Here is a 12,075-nt window from a genome sequence, read left to right as displayed (position 1 = left end):
ATATTATAACAGGCTATGAAAACAGTCAATTACCTTTGATAATTATAGTGTATTTTGCATTTTTTTTTATTTTCATTTTCAATGTTTTTTTTGTGTTTTTTTTTCAATGTTCAATGACTTGGACAGAAAATAAGAAAACTCAATGCTTTATTTACATTGCTAAAATTATCGTTTTATAAAATATTATATATATATATTTGGCATTACTTTCTCCTTAGATAGCAATATAATTAACTGATCTTGTTCAAATTATTGCTTCCGAGATAGATGTCACAGCTATAAGATCGTGTAAGTAATTCATGACATCATGCGTCATTTACAAAACACAAAAGGCCATCTCTTATAAAATCTAATACCGTGATATCTAAATGATGACTAACTAAACGCAATATTGCTCGTAGCAAATCGTTCTGGAAAATTCTGATACTGTCTTGTACAGAGCAGACATGTTTTTGAGCATGAAGTCCATCGGACAATGCCAAAGTATCTGCACATATGTTTCCGATATTATATTTATTTTTTATTTCACTTTACCGTTTTAGTCAAAAGCTTTTTCATTACTATTCAATGTGTTGGTACATGTTTGTCAAGCTAAAAGAAGTTATTTTGAAAACTATACAAACTTATTAATAATATTGATTATCAATAGTATTAACTCTTTTCTAAACCTTCGATACAATTACCACTTTGCGCTTTGTAACTACAGTTAAACATTTCAGCAACTTGATGTATTAAGATTGAAATGCACTTTCTAAAATAATTTCTTTAATTTATCATTATTTCTTACTCAGATAAGCTGTAGATGCTACCACTTTTTTACCATACAATACCATACTATACATATAGGTGTTAAGTTTTTGAACGCCGTCTTTCCTTGTTGATCTTGTTTATCATATTTTAGGTACAATTTAATGGCAGAAAAAAGGTTTTGAATACTAAAGAAAATGTAGATTTTGATATATAAGAGGTTTCAAGAAAAGATAGTTTGGAGTTGGCTTAATTATTTTATAATGCGGCCCTGTGCTTGATTTTATGCTTGAAGCAATTATGATTCCAAACAGTACATAAGAAGCAAGCATGCTGAACGGATTCTTTAAAATGACTTTTGTTCCTTGCTTAGTAGCACTATAATCAATTTGTACCCCTTGACGTGCGTTAAGTGACAAATGTTGCAAATTGAAAACCAAATCTGAAACGAAATCCGTAATTTTACATATTAAATAAGTCAAGACAAAATACTACAGCTTTTCTTCATGAGACCATAGCTACATAATGTATACAATACTTTGAAAGCAACTTCTTGAATATTAAAGCATTTTTTTTTTTTTTTCAACTGTTACAGTATTATTATGATCATTACTGCAACAATGGAACATGGATTAGTTTGCGTATTGAAAAGGCATGTATAATATAAATCTCATTTGTTCATGTTGCATTTGCTTTTTCTTTTTACAACCTCCCAAGGACAAAAATTGTTCCGATGAAATTGTGAAGTTATATAATATTCATCCCCTTAATGACAAAATGACCGAAAAGCAGAGTGTATAATCAATCAAATCATGAACTATATAACACTCCTTTTCACTCGATGCCTTCAGGTTTTTGGCATCAACGTACGTATACAACTAGTATACATTAAATCGAAGACATAAAAAACGCAAATGTTAAGGTTAATTTACATTATGTACCTTTTAAGATGATTTTTGTGCTAAACATTCTGTAGCATTCAATAACGATTCGGCATAAAATAAAAATAGATTTGAAATGAAAAATGAGTTGTTTCGATTCGATTTCAATGCCCTGCCCGCATCTTAAAAGTATGATGTCAATTATTTTTTTGACTTATTCAACCATTGTGATATAATATAAAACATACCATTTTGTCTTTTTTTATATTTTCATTTACTTGTTCATGCATATCCAATTAATTTTTTTAATTCACAGTTTCCAGCGATCACTCTCTCACAAGCTTCCCATATGTTTTATACTTGCTGTGTCATCACCTTAGGCCAGTATTATTTAATTTACATCATCGATCAATCCTAGGGGAAATTGTTATAATGACTAAGAACACGCATTTTGCTACACGCCATGTCTCGTGTAGATGATACCGTGAATGATTTATTTCCGTAACGTCTTTAAAAATAAATAAAAATGCATGTACAGCACAGCCCTTAAAACCTTCCGATAAAATGTTGTGTTGCCTATCTTAACCTTTTCCCTCATATAGACGTGTTTTGACGGCTTTTCGTCCCTCACCCTTTTTTGAGGCCTCAAACAGTGAAAAAAGCCAGGCCTCAAACAGTGAAAAAAGCCCTATTTAGGCCACAAACACTGTTTTTCGTTTGAGAAATTAATGTTGTTAAAGATAGTGACCACTTTTTCTGCGCGGCCCCTCATCAAATGATACACCAGGGGGTTGCCAGAAGGGGGATGTGCCCCCTTCTGTTTGGGGGGTTTGAAAGGGGCTGTAGTCCCACACTTCGCCAAGAAAATTTGGACATGTGACAGGCTAAAAATGGCCTCAGGTCGATCGAAAGGTGACATGTAACCAACGCTGAAAAGCCTTTTATTCTATCTCTTTGCATAGAGAAGTTGCAGCACTTTGAAATCAGTTTAGATGGAAAAAAAACAATGCAAAATAGTGAGTTTTCGCAATTTTGAGACGTCCCCCCGTTGCCATGGTAACAGGAAATTTACGATTATGCATGTTGTTACAGAGGTTATATATCAGTTAACATATGTGCCACGTTTTATCAGTATTGAAGCATTTTTCATAGTTTTATGGCAGTTGGAACTTTTCAATTTTGCCGTGTTGGGCTTTCTTTACGGATTCTTATTTCTCTCTATTTTGTAACTGAAAAACGGCCATTTATCAAAAAATGCTCATGGGGTAAAAGGTTAATTAAACAAAATAAAAAATGCCACAAAACAACAGTTTTTCACTAAAATTATGTGTAACATGGAAAATCTAGATTTTGGATAATTCCAAGGTTTTTCATCATTTTATGTTAATTAAAAAAATAAAAAAATGCCACAAAACAACAATTTTTCACCAAAACTAGGTTTCAGGCCACGTGTTAACATAGAAATCTAGATTTTGGATAATTCCAAGGTTTTTCATCATTTTGTTAACCATTTCCCTCATATAGACGTGTTTTGACGGCTTTTTGGTCCCCCTTTTTGAGGCCTCAAACAATGAAAAAAGCCCTATTTAGGCCCCAAACACTGTTTTTCGTTTGAGAAATATTGTTAGAAAAAGTGACCACTTTTTCGGCGCGGTCCCCATTCAAAATTATACATCAGTGGGTTGCCAGAAGAGGGATGTGCCCCCTTCTGTTTGTGGGGGGTTGAAGGGGGCGGTAGTCCCCATTATTGCCAAGAAAAATTTGGACATGTTACAGGCTTAAAATTGCCTCAGGTCAATCTTTAGGTGACATGTAACTAACACTGAAAAGCCTTTTACAATATCTCATTGCATTGAGAAGTTGCAGCACTTTGAAATCAGTTTAGATGGAAAAAACAATGCAAAATAGTGATTTTTCGCAATTTTGAGACGTTCCCCCGTTGCCATGGTAACAGGAAATTTAATATTGAGCATGTTATTACAGAGGTTATGGTTCGCCAAGTTTCATCAGTATTGAGGCATTTTTCATAATTTTATAGCAGTTGGAACTTGTAACAGGAGGCTTTTCAATGAAAACGGCCATTTTCCACAATATGCTCATGGGGTAAAAGGTTAAAGATCCTGTATGTTGTAATTTAAGATCCCGTAACACAATATTTATGATGCGCAAATTATGATTTATCAATTATGTAAGTTCCAATAAAGCATTATTTATAAAGATATTATCGAATTTAACATTTCATGTAAATAAATGGAGGTAATAAAAAAAATTCTATAAAGTCTAAGTCATTTTTTAAATAAGAAATGAATGCATATATCTTAATGATAACTTATAATATGAACACATATTTGCAGTACATATTTTACATTTTCTTCGATGTTTGAAAGCATAATTATATGAATATATAATTTCACTTAAATGTGGAATACAACCTCAAATAAAACATACAGGATCTTTTAGGTTGTTACCAAACTTAAATGAAATTTTATATATGTATACAATTATGCTTCTACAACAAGGATCTTTAAAGTACAATATACGGGGTCAATTCAGACACAATTATTGATAAATAACGTTTATGTGTGTACATCTGTGTAATGAAAATAATAATTATAATAAATTTGGGATGGTTGTACACTTTGACTTCTTTTGATTATGTATAGAATTTGAGAAAACATGGACTTTACAAAGGAGTGAAAATCAATTCTTATATCATCGCCAATGCATTTGTGCAAAACATTCGAAAAGGACACAATTATAAAAAGAAATCAAAACACTGATTTGGGCATTGAGAAACGGGATAGTAATAAGTGTGCCAATTACAACCTGGCCTCGTGTGCTAATGATTTCTTAAATATACGTTTCAACCTAAGAACTGTTTCTGAACAACTGGTTATATGCATGATCCAGAATATATATGGGTTTATATTTTATCAAGACCATCCACTGTGACTTATTTTAATGACATGTTGCATGCGATATAGCCCTTGGTAATTTATACAAATTATAAAAGAAATGATTATTTCCGTAAAGTCTGGCTTAAAGCGATCATTTGATATTCATCTAAGCTCAATTGTGCATCGTTTATTTGATTTCTTGTCAGAAAATTCAGCTACAGTATGTCAAAATAATGAGTCTGTCTTTTGGCCTTAGTTGTCCTCGAAACAAAACACGCAAACATAATGTTCGTATATTGCTATCCAAAACAATTTATTTCAACACGAATAAACAAAAGATTGGTCAAACAGGACGAAAACATTCGTTGTAAATATAAAAGTAATTTCCCATCTGCAAAATACAGTAAACTTCACTTATAGCGAACACGGTTATAGCGAACTGCCGGTTATAGGGAACAATTTATTTTGGCCCGAATTTTGCCCTTCTTTATTTAATATAAAAATATACGGTTAAAGCGAACACGGTTATAAGGAATTATCGTTTATAAGGAACTTTTCCTAGTCCCAATTTAGTTAAAAGTACAGAAAATTACACTTTTATAACGAATTTTAAAATATTGGCTTACCGTAAATAGATCCTGCATTTTTAACATTCGTTTTCATTGGCACGGATTAAAACTCGGCCGAATGTACCGTTTATTGTTGTAAGTACTTAAATACATCTATTTAAATGAATTTGTATAGTTTTCTATTTAGGATATTTTTAGCATGAGCTCTTTTCACAAAGATAAAACGGTTATTCCTTTTATTTATTATTTCTTTTCTTCAAAAGTTTTGCTCGAGTAAACTAATTATGATAATTCATAATCGGTTTTCAACATAATTACGCATGCTTGCAAGCATGATCCATTACAAACTGCAAAGTACGCTTTATTTAAATGGAAAAAATCTATATCTTTCATTAGTAAAAGTCACCCTTAAAATATAAAAGAAGACATTCAATATAAAAGGAAGGAAAATCGAAAATCTTGTTTTATTCTCAATCATGGAAAGAAAACGAAAAGTGTTTAGAAACAAAATATTATATTTTATGAGAAATTTAGATAGGGAGTACAACTAAGACTGAAATAGCAAAGGATTTTCAAATTCCAAAAAGTACGCTCTCGGGTATTGTGTCTAAAATAGAACTAAATGACTATTTTTTCTTAATCAAATGCTCTTCAAAATGGCGGACGATGGTAAACAATCAGATCTTTGTATTTTAATCTATTCGCTAAAAAAAACTCTTGATACAAGGAACTAATTCTTGCTGACGCGGTATATTGTATCGTTATTAAGATTACATTCCATAATTTCTGAACATTAATAAGCAATACAATTTTCTAACGATACGGGACTTGATGTCAAAATAAATATCATTTAAAAAAAACGAACATGGCCGTTTTATTAGCATTGCTGACGTTTAATTATGTCATGTCATGAAAGTAACTAGAAAGTAAATAGTTTTTTTCTGAGGCGCCCTTTCGTCTCAGAATTAAATAATTTTTAGCGTGTGGCAGCTACAAGTCCTATCGATAAGACTAATGCAGACATAATCTCGTCTTAAATGGTCTGCATTGTCCGCAGAACAGTCAGTGCATTAGCCTTTTTAATTTTCTCTAAAAACACGAAGAATTTAAGTTCTCAGAAACATTTCGATTCAAGAATAATAAACATAACATAATGGCTTCTTTCCGATTTTTCATTCTAAAACAGAGATAAATTGAAAACTTTACAACATAGATTGAGTGAATTATTAGGTGTCAGCAATGAAGAGTGATGCTGTGTCACAACGATGAGCAATGTGATAAATGTGTGTTGGCTCGTTAAATGTGACAAAACCGAACGATGCTTTCAACGTTTACCAATACATCCATCAGTTAAATTAGCTGGAAAGAAGACGCGCTAATTTCTTTTAACTTTATCAAGGCAAAGCACAATCATAATGAGACTTCAGTCTGAGAAACCGCCAATTAATTTAAAATTAAAATGGTTTCAGTGTTACAATATTGTCAATGGTCCATCATTTTTATAATTAAAATAAAATCAACCATTGTTTTACGAACTGAGTTAGTAGAACCTTTCATTCATATAAAAGTAATTTTGTACTTTGATTAACTCATATTGAGATCTAGAAATATCTGTTGATGTATTACTGTAAATATTTTGACATGATAATAACATTCTAGAATTCAATTAATTTCGACCAAAACAAACAGAAATAGTTATGTTCATCTCAACGTCATTATGAACCTTTTCATTGGAACATTTGACTGTATTTCTTAATCTTATTTCATTTGAAAGCAGCAACACATAATGCTATGTTAATGTACGATGTTTGATATAAAAAAACAACTGATTTGCTTATCATGACAAAAATTAATTGACGAATCATAATTCTTTAAAACTAGTTTTAAAATATGTCCTTCAGGCTTGGCCTTGCTGTCATCAAGGTGTAAAAGAACATATTTAGTACATAACATAATTTTTCATTCTTCGAAAAGTCGTAAAACTATTTCCCCTTTCCTACATAAAATATTTGAGAACAAACGATGTTCTTGAGAACTTTTCTTAGATAAACTTCACAGATGTCACGGGGTATAGCAGATAAATGCTTCCTAATAGCATTTTCATGTACACATACTGCATTATTAACAACTAAATGACATGAAAGTGTTGATGATAATAATCATTGGCTTAAGAACAATCATACATATGTTGTTCGTGAAATGCTCGCAAAACTATAATTAAGAAAAAACTAAATATTTCTCTGGTATACAATTATATTCTATTGCTTGCAAGTAGCTTAAATTGAATATTATGAAGTGTTTAACAGTTGCTTTAAAAAAGAGCGTAGCATGTATCTGTTCTATTCTAAACTTGTTGTTTAGTCTACTACAAGGTGACCATGCTATGGTAGTGCATGCTTCTTACTTCGTTTCAAAAGGTTAAGGATTTGTTTTTTTTTCTTAAAGCGATATTTAACAAAAACAAAAGCTGTAAGATATTCATTACTAGTATTGTGAAACGTTTCTAGCACGATCTCTATATCACTTTCCACAATAAGAATTCTTCCAAATTTTTTGTACTTTTTGTAGATTCATAAAATGCTATTGTAAATAATAGACGTATTTTTGCAACCTTACAATTGACACCTATCAAAATATTGAGTTGAATACTTTTTCAAATAAGTCAAATGTTGATCATTTTTGTCCTCAAAACACTGTCTTATCTTATTCATATGTAAGATTGATCAAAAGTATATCTCCAGATAATTGCTTCGAAATTACTCGATCCAAACCATAAGATACTGTCTGAACCTCTAAAGAGAATAAGCTGGTCTCAGGCTAAAAGTGTCATTTCTTTATTTAATCTACCTCTGGGACTTTTTTGTTAATTACATAGTACATGCAATATATCCCTTAGCAAATTATTAAGGAAATGATAACCTCCGTAAAGTCTAGTTCATAGTAATAATTTGATGTCCATGTTAGCCGAATCATTCAGACACAATATCTATTGGTAATACTTCACAATAAAAAGTCTTTGAAGCTTGTGTATTGGGTGCATTTAAATTGATAAAAAGCAAAATCACCTTTCTAAATAGTTATGGCTAATAAATATGTATTTAGATATAAGTGTGACCGTTCTTTTAACTCGCAATGGAGACTATTTTATACCAGTATGTAAATTTACGGTTTTTACTCGGAATGATTTTCGATTTGCTCAATTAAAATGTTAAAAATGTAGGGACTACCGGAATTTTTTAACTAAAACAGTATATTCCATATGACCACAGAAAACTATTTATAAATTATATTAGTACCACAATTTGTAAACAGAAAACCCTACAAATATAACTATAAGTCTTTAAATATCATTACATTTAAGATAAGTGCCTTTTATGTAAAAAACACACCTATGAGGATAGAATTTTAATATTGTGTGGAACTTTTCCGCCAGATAGACAAACACGATTAATCCAATGTTATCATTTTGAACTTCTTGAATTTCATGTAATTTACAGAGAAAATAATAAACGATTCAATTCAAAAGATACTCAAAAGCATGGAGTACAAAGGTTTCTATTCAAACAGCAAGTCTTTGTTTCATGAATCAATCTTTCACTGGCTTTTTGAAACATTTCTCGTCTCAATAATGCATTATTTAATTGATTTTGTGTCGTAATTTGTCTCGGTTCAAGTCGAAATTGCCTCGGTTCTCTTGCCAAAAAGCTCAATCGATCATGTTCTTATTTAAGCATAAAATGAGAGAACAAAGAAATGTGGACACTCTAAATATTTTTTACTGAATTGCTATGAACAATTCATGTCACACTCGTGATTTCAAATCATTGCAAAGAGAAGGAACGAAAATGATCTTTACATTTGTGTATCAAGGGAAATTATATAAATTTTGCAAAGAAAACATATTAAAAAGAAATACACCCCACACAACAAAAACATTACAGAAAAAAATATATTTAACCTGATTTTGTCTAAAATGCAATTACCAAAACTGTTGCAAAATTTCGTCATATGGCGTAAATAGGTTTTAACTTTAGTAATGGTTTAAGGAGTCTCAATTTAGAGAACAGCCATCAACAAATGCATTAGTACTTTGTAACGATGAAAAGATAATGTAAAGCATCTGATTTAGGTGTGATTAACTTTATTAAATAAAATTAAAACAGATAAACTAAGTTTGTATAACATAATGTTACCCTTGCTAGATTTAGTACTATTTTGAAACCACGTTTAAAAGAATGTGTTATATTCAAATATCACTATATTAACTCGTAATTTTGCATGTAAATTGGTAACGATGTAGATCGTCATAAGGAAAAATAGATTTTTAAAACTGTTTTTGGATTTAGTGAGCCGACGATTGCCAAACCCGTTAAATATCACAGAAATTTACAATATTCGAAGTGTTATCCTACACGGTAATCATCATAACATGCGCCTTTTTCAAAACATACGCCTTACAGTCAATTTTACACCACCAAAGACAATTATAAGAATGTAATCATTGACATGCAAATACTGAATATAACAACTCATTTCTTATGTTGAACGAACATTAAAAAGTGTGACCACAATGTGATTATATTGGGAAAGCAATATTTAATATGTGCGAAGATTGTTGATTTTTCCGCTGGGAATAGTTCCAGACAAAATATAGGCATTATATGGCAATAAAATGGCTTTCTCTTATAATCTTGATTTGCAAATATCCCAGTTGTCATATTACTGATAGATTTTCCTCAATATCAGGGGCAACACAAGTTTAAATTCAGGACAGTATAAGCATTTACGCCGACAAATATGTAAATTTTCTGAACTCAATGGTTACGCATTACGCCATTTACCAAGAGATATAGCATCGTCATAGTTACCTTAATTGTAAGAAGATGATGTAACAAATGTATAATGTATATGTATGGTTTAATGCAAAAAGCTAAGGGTAAAAGATATTTGGCATGATTTAAATCATGATTATTATAAGGCTCACTTACCGGATGAATGTTCGGTTGTATTAACAAATTTTCCAGTGGCATCTTCTATCATAAAATCTCCAGATCCGGAACCACTAGTCATATCTTCGTCATCAGTTGCATTCTCCGTCGTTACAGAAATTATTCCTTTACCGTGCAGTATTTCTGATGTCAAGGCTATCGGAGTTACTGTGTCGCCTTCATTGATTTGTAACTTCATCTCTTCTTGAACTTCACTGACAGTTTCACCACCGATATGAACCTCACGCATATCTTCTCCATTCTTGTCAACTGGTTGTGGGTAATGTTCTAAGGCAACATCGAAAGTATTATCATCTAAATCAATCACATCTTTGTCATTACTTTCAATTTGAATCATAGGCTCTGGAACAATCGGTTCTGAAATTAAAGAACGACCATCTTAAACAATAAACAAAGAATACAGTTTTTATTCCATTACCGAATTCAAATAATTTAAAATATTAGACAAATGAAAATTTAATTATCAAAATTCATGGAAATTAATAAAAACCAAGCTGTATGTTCAATTATCTATTTCATTACCAAACATTGAAAACAAATAATAAAAACTCCAGAAAACTGAATAAAACAGAAACACACAACTGTAATATATTGAGAAAATAGAGATAATAAAAATCCCTAAAGAAAGTCCAAAACGGTAAAATTAAAATGCTGCAGGCTATGTTTGATTGAGTCAGACTTCAGTATCATTCTTAACTTATGCTTGAAATATCGGAATGTTAAATATTCCTACCGTCATGGTTCTTTTGTAAATTGTGATTATGGTGTCTATGGTACACACACGTAACATCTGTTGTAAGAAAAACAGCTCCTATCAGAAGTAAGTGCTTCTTAAAGACGATTTCCATATTATAAATTGTATGGTGTTTTGTACAAATAGCAGTCAAACGTTTATCAGACAATTTTGTCAAGTAGCTCGTAACGTCTGATGGAATCCGTATATATTGAAGTTACCGAGTATAGTCTAGTGTGCGGAAGAAAGTTCAGATTGTCGACACGTACATGAAATCAATGAAATGATTTTAATCCTGTCTGGAAACACAATTAGACAGATTATTCATACATCCTTTGTGGGAATAAAATAATAATCTCCGGCACGTTGTTTAATACATTTACAATAGTATTTTATTGCCAGATAAAAGATTAAAGTTGATTCAAAAATAGAAAAAACTTTGCTTGCTCCTTGAAATAACAGTAGACGCAGGTTAATCCAATAACGTACCCGTAAATCTGGCCGGGTAGATCTAGACACCTGTAATCCGCTGCAAGTATTATTGTCAATAGAACAATTGGTTTGCGTTTCGAAGCTGATATCCAGCAATAAAGCTCAACCTCGCCTTTGAAATGCAGGCACTATTGATCGTTTTCCTGCATGTGATAATGTTAAGTTCTCCCTTTACTGATCATCTCGTTGTATGACTGTGCGTTCCGATACATCATTCCCCTCGCAACATTCCAATACTTCTTAAATTGCCAATAGTTGAACACTAATCGAACTCTTTGCAAATGTTTATTCTTCAGCTTAGCCATATTCTATAAATATATTGACACTAAATATAGGCTTTTCTAGAAAATCAGTCGAAATACAATAGCCTGTTTATACTTACCTCATCTATTTTCTTGGCAATAATGGGCTGTGATAGAGTGTATATCAATTTAAAACAGTGATTAAGAAAAGTAAAACATATACAATTGGCTGATAATTGCTGCTTTGATCAAACATAAGCTCCATTAGTGTACATGAAAAATATCATATCGACTGTTTGGTGTCATACTGAAAATTAAAAAGTATTCCTAGATAACGTGGTGTGACTTATTATTCATCAACACATATCGGGTTAATAACAAAGTGACACCTCCGTGGTCGAGGGGTTAGAGTCGATGACTTCTAATCCACTTACCTCTCTGGCGGAGGTTCGATCCCCGGGAGATGCTTTGGTAGTTTAGCGCGAAGGAAGTTAGTCTAGTACTG

The 12,075-nt window shown here is 31.5% G+C and overlaps 1 protein-coding gene across 1 annotated transcript in view; it reads right to left on the bottom strand.

The window, feature by feature from the left end:
- LOC132743978 (uncharacterized) overlaps positions 1–11,562 on the bottom strand; it is a 28,942-nt gene extending 17,380 nt beyond the window's left edge. Inside the window, exons 1-2 of the mRNA XM_060732577.1 lie at positions 10,837–11,562; positions 10,083–10,460 (exon numbers count right to left, since the gene is read on the bottom strand). Coding sequence (XP_060588560.1) covers positions 10,083–10,460; positions 10,837–10,951 — 493 coding nt within the window. The 5' untranslated portion in view covers positions 10,952–11,562. The remainder of the gene's footprint in view (positions 1–10,082; positions 10,461–10,836) is intronic.
- Between the last annotated feature and the right edge of the window lie 513 nt (positions 11,563–12,075).

Source organism: Ruditapes philippinarum, unplaced genomic scaffold, assembly GCF_026571515.1.
Source record: "Ruditapes philippinarum isolate M1 unplaced genomic scaffold, ASM2657151v2 ctg108_1_1_1_1, whole genome shotgun sequence".
NCBI classification, from domain to species: Eukaryota; Metazoa; Mollusca; class Bivalvia; order Venerida; family Veneridae; genus Ruditapes; species Ruditapes philippinarum.
Note: the sequence above shows the minus strand (reverse complement) of the source record. Positions and strands in the feature narration are given on the sequence as shown.